This window comes from Crocodylus siamensis, chromosome 1 (genome assembly GCF_052110815.1).
Source record: "Crocodylus siamensis isolate JL-2025a chromosome 1, ASM5211081v1, whole genome shotgun sequence".
Taxonomy (NCBI): Eukaryota; Metazoa; Chordata; order Crocodylia; family Crocodylidae; genus Crocodylus; species Crocodylus siamensis.
This window is the reverse complement of record NC_143395.1, coordinates 264805583-264818762: the sequence shown is the minus strand read 5'-3', so window position 1 is coordinate 264818762 and position 13180 is coordinate 264805583. Positions and strand designations below refer to the sequence as shown.

The 13180-nt window shown below is 40.7% G+C and overlaps 1 protein-coding gene across 9 annotated transcripts in view; it reads right to left on the bottom strand.

The window, feature by feature from the left end:
* The window catches only part of DMD (dystrophin), a 2140576-nt gene that overhangs the window by 32055 nt on the left and 2095341 nt on the right, over window positions 1-13180 (bottom strand). For all 9 annotated transcript variants that reach the window (XM_090061814.1, XM_090061802.1, XM_090061811.1 and 6 more), the window contains 2 exons: window positions 12796-12861; window positions 10168-10326 (listed from right to left, as the gene is read on the bottom strand). In XM_090061814.1, coding sequence (XP_089917940.1) covers window positions 10168-10326; window positions 12796-12861 — 225 coding nt within the window. The remainder of the gene's footprint in view (window positions 1-10167; window positions 10327-12795; window positions 12862-13180) is intronic.

Genomic DNA, 13180 nt, shown 5'->3' with positions numbered 1-13180 from the left:
TAATTTAAGCCTAGCTAAACCATCTGAATTTGAGTTGGTTGCAATCCTCACGCTTTGAGTTTGATTACATGGACAAAATGTTGCCACCTTGGATAGATTTGTACTCAGACTTCATAGCAAAGGTCTGAAACACAAACAGCACCGTTAGGATTATGGTCCACATATGAGTACACTAATAACAGGGCACTGAACAATGAGCTGACTGGGGAATTAAATTCAAAATTCTATTAATATTTTGATAGATGGGTGACACAGAAATGCAGGTCTAACTCTTTAGGCTACCCCAAATTTCTAACTCTTTGTTAGCCCATTAACTCTATATTGGATTAAATGTCCTTCAATCACTCGCCTGAATAAAACATTTCATTGATTAGTATCAGATATGGGGTTATGCACATCCATATTCAGTACCAGAAACAAGAACTCTTGATAGTGAATAATGTTTTATTTTTTTAAAGAATAAATTCTGAACATTCAGATGACTATCAAGCAATAAGAAGAGAGGGAGGTAAAAACTAGAAGTTTAGTTACAGACAATGCAGTCCATCTTACTAATGATAAAATAAAATCTTATAGTAGAAATCTTCACAGAAAGCAGGTATAATAAGCTGTACTGGGATTTTATTGCTATGATGTGCTTTTACTATATTTCAAAGAAAAAAAATAGTACCATAGACTGACTGCTTATTCCTCAGAAGTAGTGGCCTAGATATTCTTGGTTTTTAAATTCTTTACTCTATGCCCTAGTAGGGACTGATTAGAAGTTGTGAAAACAGACATCTTTTTAATACTTTTGCCAGCAAAACTAAATTCACATTGACATTTTAATCTACAGGCCAGATAACATCCTCTAAATTCCACTATGAGTTTTATTAGACTCTGAAACACTTGTAATGGCACATAACTGTGATCACAGTATGTAAGTAGTTCTGAAATGGAGCCTGTATGTGATGGTTATAGGGCATAAGATTATCTAGCACAATAAAGTCGAACATCCTCCTGAATCCACACAGGTAGTAAGGGTCAGCACTTCTTCCACAGTGAAACATATTGGCCAAATGCAACTTCACCTCTGAATGGACAAGTAGTCCTTATGCTGCTAATTTAGTCACATAGGGCACTTACACACATGCAGGAAGCCTGCTCCAACCCTGCACATCGGAGCAGACTTAGTTAATCAAGTCTGCTGGAGCATGTAAGTTGATGTGTTCCGGCAGCCTCGTGCGTCCTGTGTATCGGTGGTGCAGTCCACCTCTGTGCTGAGAAAATGGCGGCAGTGTGCTTTGAAATAAAACACATTCAAAGTGCCCTGGTGCCATTTTCTCAGCACGGGGATATGCTGTGCCACTGATACACATGATGCATGTGTGCTTTTAATTAGCACAGCTTGCTAATTAATAGCACCTGGCTTCATGTCAGAAGCATGGGTAAAAATGCCCATAAATGGTATTTAGAGCCACTTGCATGGATTTTAGATCCCACTCCCTTTCCCCCCACCCCAGAAAGCATATAACTCTATGTTAGTCACAAAAACAAAGGTAGAAGAGAACCCTCCCACATATTAGCTTAACTACGTGGTGGTTAAAGCACATGTCAAGTCAGTGGGAGACCCAAGTTCTAGGCCACTTCACCCAGATGGGTTTTGAACTTACAGCTCCTACCCTCAGCAAAATGTATTGATCACAAAACCATTGGAAATGCAGGCCTAAAAGTGCCCTCCAGCTGTAGCTGGCTCAATGGCAGCCAAGATGGGAAGATATGTGGGATAGGAAAGCAAGCTTGAGAGGGCGTGACTCAGAGACGGGTGCTCCCCAAGAAGGGCGGGCACCCTGGATTTGAATTCCAGCCCCCAATGCTGTTTCCATCTTCTACATTTAGAAGTCATTGGCTAAAATGAATAGACAGTAGTGCAAGAGTTTTTGCTCCATTGTGGATAGGAACAAGATCCAGATTCCAGGGGTCCCTCCCTTTCCATCTTACTGAGCCACACCCTCTTGCTTGCTCTCTATAGACAAGCATTTGTGCTGGTTTTAGAAGTTTTTTAAAACCAGTGTTATTACTGACATACTGACTTCTACGTGCTGTGTAGCTATGAACCTATTCTACTTCAGTACCAGGAAGACTCTCTACTCTCACTTGCTGGTGAGATGCATTAAGTTATTTGCTGTACATACTGAAGCCTTGGAAATGCAATTACAGTGGCTTACTTTTACTTTATCTGCAGGAACAAGAGGGAACAAGAGTGTCCTGTGGAAAATGCTCAGATGGTGAAAACAGTGAATGTGGGATTCTATACTAAGATTAAAGATACTACTACTTTTTTGAAACTGCTGATGAATGGTACTGTTTCTTGCCTTCACAGTCAGCTAGTTAATAATGTGTATTAGGCCCAGTTGATGTGGGCAGTCTTGAGAACCTGGGACCAAAATACTTTGACAAGTGGTTAATGATGCTGGATCTTAGATACTGAATGTTGTTGGGTAGACACACTTGAACTAAGTCAATGTTTATGCTATGTTTCAACCTGCTTCAAGCAAGTGGCTTATCAGAAGGATGGATCCCTGGCACCAGGCTCAACATATCCAGATAACACCCCTTATGTCAACTCACAACAACTTTGGACAAGTAGCCTATACAGTCAAGTGTGCTTAAATCTAGACACCAGACTTAGACTAGACAGTTGAGTGAAAGTTAGCACCCAACGTAATAGGCCCTAGAGTCCTTTATGACATGGTTCAGTCAATGAGATGTCTACAATTTTGGATTTTCTGCAACTAAACTCGATCAACGTGTCAGTATCCAAGGGTGACACTGGGATGCTGGCAACATAAGAGATTTTCTCTAGCTAAAAGGTGTATAGGTCTGAATACTGGTAGCCTCATCTTATCAGCTGATTCTCATGTTCTGAGAGTGATTCTGGAACAATATGGCAAGTAATATAATTAGCACTTAGTCTAATGAACGAGGGCTGGTTCCACATATCCAAGAAAAGAAAGTTAAAAATCTTGAATGGAACATTTTACTTTGAATGAGACTGTATTGTCTAAACTAGAGAAGAATCATAGAGTTAGAAGAGACATCAAGAGCCATCTATTCCAGCACAGTGGGGACTAGAACAACCCCAGACAGACACGTATATGTCATGCTATCCAGAGAGAAAGAACTTATTTACTTTTCCTAGCTCTGGAGTACTGTCTCAATGTTTGTGGTAAAAAAGAAATGTTGTTGCAGGCCAGGTTCCTAAGGCATTGCCCATGTCTGTCAGAATTAGATATCTGTGCTCAGAAAAAAGAGTGTATTTTAAAAGCTAAAGACATAAAAAGTAAAAAGAAAAAGGGATAACAATGAGCAAACAGTCACAATATCTATAATTCAGCCCTACTAAACCATAATTCAGGCCAGATGACTTTATCTCTGGATGTCATAGTCTAATAAACTGACATAACTTGTCATTAGAGAATACACATGTTTTAAAAAAAGATGTACAAATAAGATGGAAAACTATTTTATGAACTAGGTTTGTACCTCATCTAAACATTGATATAGTAAAATGATACAGAAAATAAACATTACATATTTGAAATCAAAATAATGTGATAATTCACTCCTGAGTTCTTGTTTACCATCATCATTTGTGAAGTTCACTATTTAGTAATGAAAGTCCCACTGGGCCACATGGTTGAGAATTTTGCCCCAGAAGCATCAATAAGCATAGGGATCTGTGTGAAGTTGAAGGCTTCTTAGAAAGGCATTGGTTTGCATGACTGATAAACTGGGTAACTGCTCACTCTGGTAAACAGTAACTCCTCCTCATTCTGATATTGTGGTTTGCATAGAGCAATCAATGTCTCAGAAGATTTATATATCTACAGCTTTTCTTTTCTTTTCTTTTTTTTTAGAGATGCATTGCTATAAGCACTTTCCAACTACTGGCAACTATAGGGCAGTCATTATTCATCAAGTCTGAAGAGGCACTCAACTACATGAGGACAAAAGCAGCTTTGAGATTTGGTATAGAGGCTGATGTACTCCCTACAACTCAGTGGAGAGGGGCAAAGCCAAATATTCCAGCAGTTCAAATTTGAGCAGATATTCTACTAAGTTTTCACTATAGTAGTTAGGAAGAGGGAGACCTAAAATAGGAAAAGCTTTCTTTTTACAGAAATAGGATGGTAAAACAGACTAAAATAAAATGATAAGGAACACATTTAAATGTTTCTTAAGTAAAATGAATAAAAAGTTTGAAAACACTTGTCAGAAATTGTGAGGTGGTACCACTACCCAGGGACAGATCCAGGGGGTGTGCAGTGGTGCATCTTCACCCTGCTTTGATTCCTGGTACATTCTGGCTAGGGACAGACATTCAAAAGCCTGAATTGATTCAGTCTTTGCAGGTTAGTCTAACCTGCAGTGAATGACCTGGTTTGCAAGTGGATAGACATTCAACACATGCCTGCAGTGGCTCAAGCCAGAAGCCCAGGGGTGCTAGAGCAGCCCTCCCTTCCATCGGGAAGCTAAGCTGAGGAAGTGGGGTATGTGGCCAGGCCCCAGCAGGCCCACCACAGCACCTCTCCGATAGCTGGGAGCCCTGGCACACAGGGCTGTCCAGTCCCAAAGGGGAACTCCTCCCTCTCCCCCACAGGCCTGGGAGGGGGGCCCTGTTAAGCCGCCTGGCCCCAGAGCGGGACTCTTTTTCCTGCTTCTCCCCATTACTGCAGGGTGGGGAGCGGGGGTGCTACAGGATGCTGCCCAGGCCCAGAGGGGGACTCTTCTCCCCACTCCTCCCCCCAACCCCAAGGCTGGGGCAGGCTCTATTCCATGCTGGGGGGAAGTCTTTCCCCTCCTCCCCCTCCCACCCCAGAGTGGCAGCAGAAGCATGGAGCTGCACGGCATGGGGGTGTGTGAGGGAGGGTGCGGGGTGTAGGGACCCTCACCCCCACCATGGTGTGTGGGCCCTATCGCCTGGCAGCAGCAGCAGGTGGGGAGGTCAGGGTGCTTGTGCCCAGTGCAGGTGCAGCTTCAGCCAGTTCTGCATGGGGGGAGGGAGTGGAGTCTGCCTCATCCACGTGGCTCTGCTCCCTGAGGCTACAGCACCAGCACTCACAGTGGGAGAAGCCTGGAACTGAAGCCAGCTGCTTCCCCTGCTCCCTGCCGTGCAGGTCCCAGCACATTGCTAGGAATGGAGGGAGCCCACCCCCTGCTTCCTGCAGAATCCAGAGAATCCTCTGTGAGTGCAGAGCTGCAGGCACGCGACATGAAGTCCCAGAGGCAGAAGTGGCCAAGCAGGCTGCGTGAGGCTGAGCTCCTCGCCCCCAGCACAGCACTGGCTGCCTCTATCATAGCTCTACACCACATGCATGCAGCTCCACACTCGCAGAGGGGAAGCCACGTTAAGGTGAAGGGGGCAGGGAGAAGGGTTAATTCCTCCCTCAGCCCCTTCCCTGCAGCTGGTGTCTGCCACCTCCAGGGGCCACCACTGCAACCCCCTCCTCTCTGCTCCCCAGCAGACAGGCTGACCCTGGCAGCAGTGGGAGAAAAGGGGAAGGAGGGAAGAATTAACCCTCTCCCTGTCCACTTTGCCTTAACAGGGCCATGCTGGGACCAGCCAAGAGCAGTGTCTCTGCTAGGGCTGGTCCCTGCTCTGGCTAGAGAGCACATAGGTGGGGTCACAGAACCCTGCCCAGACCAGAGAGCATGCCAGGATGCTGGGGGAGTCTGCTTTATCTTAAACCAGAAAGGGGTCTTGGACAGACATTGTATAAACCGGTTTGAGCCAATTCAGTTAATTCTGATACTACATTCAACCAGGTTTATCTCAAACTGGTTTTGGCCATTTTGAAACTGGTTTATGTGCACTGAATGTCTGTTATGTTACAGGTTTAAACCAGTTTCTGATCACTTAAACTGGTTTATGTGTAATGTCTGTCCCTAGCCTCTGGGTCCAAAGCAGCAACATTTCTATTCAGGAAATAGTGAGGGAGTCCATTGATTTCATGGCTCATAATCTACCTGACTTTTTTCTGAACTCTTCATTCCGTGGGTGTTAACAACCCTCTCTTCTTTTTAATGGTCTTGAATTTTCCACTAATCAAGCTACTTCTGCAATTGTGCTGTCTGTAAGCTGCTTCTGGTAATGAAGCTCCTATTCCACAGCCTTGCAGAACTGATTTTAAGTCTAGCTAAAAACATTAACTTGGGTGTGGAAATGACTTTCAGTGGAGCATTAGGTATACTATCAAAATGATCAAGAAGGTTAGATTTTGTTTTGATGAAGAAACAGACATACATTTAATACTAATAAAACAGGATTTTAAAATTATTTTGCCTAGTTTGTTTTGTATACATAATATATGATATAGCAAGCTAATGAATATTCTAACAAAGGTGTTTGTTTTTGCTTCAATCTAAAATTGAATAATATAGCCGTACACACTTTAATCAGTAAAGCTTATAGTTTCTCTTTAATTGGAAAAAAAATATGAGTTGTGTTATATGTGATAATGCACCCCACCATTTACATCAACCTTTTCAAAATCCTACATCCACCCATGCTACTACCCCAGTTATCATAATCCCAACAGCAAAAAAAAATAAAGCTGTATTGTTCAAATTTTTTTTCTTGTATTCTTTTTTTAGCATGAATAGGATACAGTATTTTCCTACCTATGTGAAGAATTTTTTTAGGCTGCATTGCTTCCCCTTGTTTCCATATTTTTTTAACCCTGGACAAATTTTCAAAATATTTCTTATCCAGTTTGAACTCAAATTTGATATTTCTTGTGTTATTTCTTTCTTTCTATTTTTTTGGCCTTCTTTTTATATTACGATAATTTCCTCTGCTTCAAACTTTATGCTTAATTTGGTAAGCCAGTGATTGGTTGAAGAAAGTTATTTCTTGCAATTTAAAATTGAGTTTAGGTGTAGTGTCCTATCACATGTAATGGAGGAGTTTCATTAACTGATATTAAAGTTTCATCTATTGTTCTGACTCAGCACTGTCCTCACATAATCTGACTTCCACTTCAGGAGTTAGTCCTTTTCCTTGCAACTCTTGCCTCTAGCACTTCTCTCTCATACTCTATGCCTCTTTAACTTTCTGTATCACTTGAAAACTCATCTGAAAAAAACGGTCTTTTCCATTCCCCATTTCTTTTTCTCACTCTGCAGTTCATTATTTAACCCCATCACACAGGGGTGCTCTTCCTGTGGTCTGGAATCCAGCTCACAGGGCTTTCCATGTGTTGGGAAATTTGGCAGTGGGGGAGCAGTGACAGTACTGCCACCCCTCCCTGCTGCCAAAATCCCAAGCTCCACAGGGAGGGTCAGAGCTGGGCCATGATCGTCTCCCTGGCACAGCTGGATTGGAGTCAAGCGGGATTGGAGTCAAGCCATACCCCTTTCTCTCTCTGTGGCCTGGTTGGCCCTGGGCTGCACCTCCTTGCCTTGACCAAGCTATGCCTCCTTCCCTACTCCCAACCATGCTAGGGCTGGGCCATGCCCCATTCCTCCTGTTGGGCTGGGCCATCTCCCCTCCCCCTGTGTAGGTGGGTTGGGGCCAAGGCATGCCCCTTCCCCTCCATGGGGTCAGGTTGGGGTCTTCCCAAGCCCTCTTCCACCACACTGGGCCAGGCTGCCGTCCCCCCACCCCCCACCCATGCAGTCAGGTGGGACCCAGCCAAATCCAGCTCATGGAGGTACTGGACAATGCCCATCTGGCTCACCAGCCAAAAAGGTTTAGTGCCACCACTTTAGCAGATATCAGGAAACCATGTATGTGAAAAAAAACCTCTGTAAAACATCATCGTCTTGAACTTTCTGTCAGGGTGCTGATTTTTATCAGAGTGAGATTCTGAGGTATCACGCTTGGAATGAGAAAAGAGACATCCACTACTTTTACAAAGAGATGGTGTTGTTAGTACTGGGGCTAGTCAGATCTAACACCAAAGTTTGTGATCAAACCTTCATTTAAAAAAAAAATTAATACTTGTATTATAGTACTGTCTAATTACTGCCATTACATCTGGATCCCTTTATGTTAGGTGCTGGCAGACACAGACAGAACTTGGCCCAAAGAATTTACAGTCTGAATTAAGCTGCATTATTTCAATGTTAAAGACAAAAGAAGGGAGTGGGAAAGTAACAGTGGGTGCATCCGCACATGCAATTAATGGAATGTAATAAACTGAAGCAGCTTGCTTTGGAGTCACCTGCTCCCAGCATCTACATGTGCACCTGGGACACCAGCAGTTTGAGCTGGGGCTGGCTGGCTGGGTGGGCTGAGCGAACCACCAGTCACCATCTACACATTTCAGCACAGTAAGCCACTCTGCTATAAGATAGTACTGTCCCTGACAGAGTTAATTAGTTTGCTGTGCCCTAATACTGGTACACATGTAGACTGTGATGCTTTACTGTAGAGCTAATTAGTCTACTCCAAAGTAAAATGCACATGTGGATGCACCCAGTGGGTTGTAAATGGTGCCTCTTAGCACAGTGTAAATGCTTCAGTGTTTTGGGGATATAAACAAACAAGGCATTACAGAGATCAGTAACCCCTGCTATATGTGGAGCTCAAGTGCCAAGTCATACAGAGAAGTCCACCTTAGTCTCCACAGGGAAAAAAGTATTTTTGTGGTCTTTCAGGTAGGACAGATTATGTCAATGAATTATGGCCTTAATTCATTGACATAACTGAGAAGAATTTGGTGCAAGTCCAGAAGGAAACACAAAGGTAGCTTTGTGTGTATGTCACATTCTGGGATATCTAGAAAGCAGATCAGTCTTTCTCAGTTTTGCTCTCATCTATGCTAGCTGCCAAAGGCATCTAGGGTCATTCTGGTAGTCAATGATCATTTATCTCTAAACAACTCCAAAAGCTTATGTTAATGGCTGGAAGGTGATGTGACATAAGGGCCACTACAATCCACCTAAATTACTCAAAGAACCCTGTAGGTAGTGGAAAACAAGCGTTGCTGATTCTTTCAGGAGTCTTGTGATATGTCTCAAAGCCTCAGTTCCAGAAACAAATGATTACACAAAAATCTCTGCCTTCATTTGAAAATACGAAAACCATTCTTAGCCCTCAGAGAAGCAGAATAAAAACAAGGAAATGCAAGGAATTTATACCCTAAAAGCTTGGATACGAACAATACTTATTTTCTTTAATTCCAATGATGTTTGATACCCAACTCCTTATTTTTTAATAACATTCATGACCACAATACTCAGTCGGCTAGTCATCTGATATACCAAGATTAGTGGGAGTTTATGATAGCAGAATAGAGCTCCAAGGTGCCACAGAAAAAGGACTACAGTGTTTTGCTGCTTCCTCTTGTGATGAAAAGCAACGGAAAGCAAGAGGTCAAAAGCTAGGTTATAAGAAGACTGAAATAAAATGGCACCAAAAATGTACCTCTTTTTGCTAGTCTGGCAGAACACTCACCCTGTTCAGAGCATTATCACAAAGTCAAGACGCACCATCTATAACACACTTCAGCCCCAGCAAGGGTACTGAGGTGAATTTTATCCTGTCTGAATGTACTGTATCTTTATTTCACAGCTCTTTTATCTTTTAAAAGAATACTATTTTGAAGCTATTTCAAATCTCTCCTTTATATATACTTCTGACCGATCTCTCCAAGAAAAATGTGCCAGCCAACTGGTAATTTTCAAGTGAAAAAAAGCCTCCTCTAGGGCTCAACAGCACAAAACTCTCTTTCAGATAATGGCTAATATGGAATAAGGTGAGACTGAAATAAGAGTTTTAAAATATTATTGTAACATAGCTGATATAAATAGTATATTACATCAAAAAGAGTTAGTCATCACTGATTGAAGAACTTGTAATAAATAACACCATAATCACAAGATTAAGTGACCCATATTTGCCTTTAAATTTCTGATTTCAAAGGTTCTGCAAAGAGGGCTGAACGCAATATCATCAGCATATCAAAAAAAGCATGAATGGGATTATAATGATACCATTTCATTCTTATCATCCCTCACAGATCTAAACTGTTGAAGAGAATGCAGGCAGAAGATTCACTGGGACAAACATAATGAAAAAGACAGCCTAACAGCCAGTTCCTCAGGTTGTAGTATGGCTTTGTTTGGGAACACATCATGTATGGACACAATTACAGTCATGCTTAGGAATGTACAGATCACCTGTTCTCCTCCTCCAGATCTGCTAGGATTCTCTCTAGTTCACCTCTCTCTTCACTTTCCAGGGAAATCAGGATCTGGGCAGGGCTTCGGGGCTGGCTCAGTGGGGATTCCTGGTTCAAACTTTGGCAGTAGTGCTGGATTAATAAATGCTCATCATCTCTGGAAAACACCACAAAAATACAAACTGTTTCCTACACTTCTACCTTTGTACCTAATTAATGAAAGGTGACTCTGTGTGTATCTCTTCTACCTTTAATGTTATACTATAGCAATTTCATTATTAATAAGTGACTGTTGCATAGATGCATATTTTTAGAAATATAAAAGACCCTGGCATATCTACAAGCCAAATTTTGTCAATCATTACCGTTTCATGGAATTAGCACTAAAGTAGATAAGTAACACATCAAAGCACAGGTGAAGGCACTTATTCAGGAAGTGGGAGATCAGCAGGGATCCTGGTTTTCTCTGATTTCAAAAAGTCCCCAGTTTTCAGATTAAAAAAGTAACCTAAAATCCACATTTTTCTGTGATTAAAATGAAACACCATTACATATATACCACTATATATATATTAAAAATATATATAGTGTCATGTTTCATTTAGTGATTAAAATGAAAACCACTATATATATAGTGATGTTTCATTTTAATCATAGAAAACATGGATTTTGGCTTTTTTATATCCTAAAATTGGGGATTTTTTTTCCATTAGACAAAGCCAGGATCCCTGCAGATCAGTTCAGCTCATCACACTTCCTAGAAAAAGTGCTGTAATCACCAGACTATGTGCTAGGCAGAGTTGTGGATATCTTCCATGCATTCTGTTGAAGTAGGGATACTAAGTATCAAGGAATGTAAGGGACATGGGGCCAGATGGAAGGCATACAAAACTGCCTGAATTTCTGGCCAAGTGTGGTGGGCTGTCCTTTAGGAAACATGGAGCTGTGGTTTCTGCTTCCAATGCTGTTAAAGTATTTTTCATTAAATACTCACTATAAAAATTGTTCTGTGTGGTTTTTATTTGCCATGCATTTAATTGAGTATTTATTGGGGGTATGTGTAGTTCCTATTAAAAAATGAAAATACTAGTGGGCTAAATGTTATTCCCCAAGATGCTAATAAAGTAATTTTATAAACTACAAGAGTATTAAAGCAATTAGGTTGTCTTAAAATTATTTTGGTTAGTAAAAGCTGAAGAAGTTGTGTTTTCAAAACAGACAACCTTTGGTGTTGTTAAAGGAAATGTTAAGGAATTCATTAGCTCCTGAGCTTAGATGTTTCACCTAACATTTCAGCCTCAAGCTCATTCATAAAATTAAGTTACATTTTTGTGGAAAGAAGAATTAGCTGAGGAAAAGGTGAAAAACATAGCACTACTAACTATAAGGAAGAGCACAATGGGCCACATTTTGCTAAATGACAGCCTCTATTTTTGGATGTGTAATCTGCATCAGCAGAATTTAAACATGTAGTATACAATCTCACTTCAGCCAGGAGTGAAAATGTGTGTATATGGCTATCTGACTGTAACAGCAAACCAGATCATTCAACATTCCACGTGCTTTCTTGCCAACAGTAATTAGAGTGAGCCTGAAATATGAAATGCAGAGGTATAAATCCAAATATGGGGATACTACAAAACTGGAGAAAGCATCTGAGTCTTTGGTTGGCTCAAAGTTTGCAATTTTATCCCAATTTTTGGGGATTATATCTGAGGGTTGTGGCATGCAAACTGTGCTACAAAATGGAAGACCACGTGCTTTTTAAAAATGTATCTCAGGTGTATTTAGTCAATTAAAAATAGAGCTGAATCACATGGACTATTTCAGCAAAACCAAAATATAATGAAAAATATAGTTCATGTTATTATCAGTGTTAGTACTTAAATACTTCCATGGAAAGTAATATAAATAATATTATTAAAATCAACAATTTCAAAAGCTTGTTTGACTCTGGAAGAAAAGGCACAAATAACTGTATAAAAGAGTTCTGAATATAGGATTTTACTAGGTTGGAACTTCTTTTAACTTTCTTTGGTACGGGGGCTGATGTCTTATGACTGCTACAGTAGTTGGCTGCACGCACGATTTATTTTCAAACAGCAACAATGCCTGTTGACTCTACAAAGCCAAAGTAAAGTCTTCTCAAGAAAAAGTAAAAAAATGAAACAAATAGTTTTATTATATCCAAGTATACATCACATGCTTACAGTAATCTTTATAAAATGCTCAAGCCTTGGAATTTGAATGCAAATGAATGAAAACTATTGTGTGAAGCACAGGGCTTTAAAGGGACATGGCAAACTTAATAAAAGAACTTGTCTGCATGTTTTGATCTGTAAATTGTTTCATTATTTGTGAAGCTTGTGTTGAAGCAATGTCACACTTTTAATTGCACCAGAACTTAATCAGCAGTTGCTTATGTTGGACTTTGAGTTATAAATAATAAACCATGGACTGGTTTATATATTTGTATGGCACAATAATTTCCACAATGAGACTGCATTATGATCAGATGTGAACAGCAAAGCGAGGTGAACTCAGCACTGCAGAACATTATTGCAAGATGCTAACTTTTCACTAGAAAAAGTGCATCAAAAATATTTCCTCAACACAATGTACTTACATGCTCTCATTAGGTGAAATACTGTCATTTAGATAGGAACCATTGCTGTTCTCCATTTCTGCTAGCCTGTGGAAAAACGGAAAGGCTCATTAAAATCTATAAGGGTCACTGGAGGTTTCTCTTGTTCTAACATTTCAGAAACTTTAAGATATATATTTTGGTGACACAGAGTAGTCAACATATTAGAGACCCTAAATTTAGAAACCCAGATGAATTTTTAACTTGCTGTTGGTTAACAAATGGGCTGCCAGAAATAATTGCTTATTTGTTACACTGAATCTATCTAAAGGTGTTGCTAAGTTTTCTGCTCTTCTTCTTCATATTCAAATCCTGTTAGTCAAACTGATTCTGATATGAAAGAAAGGCCTTAAGATGCCATAAGCTT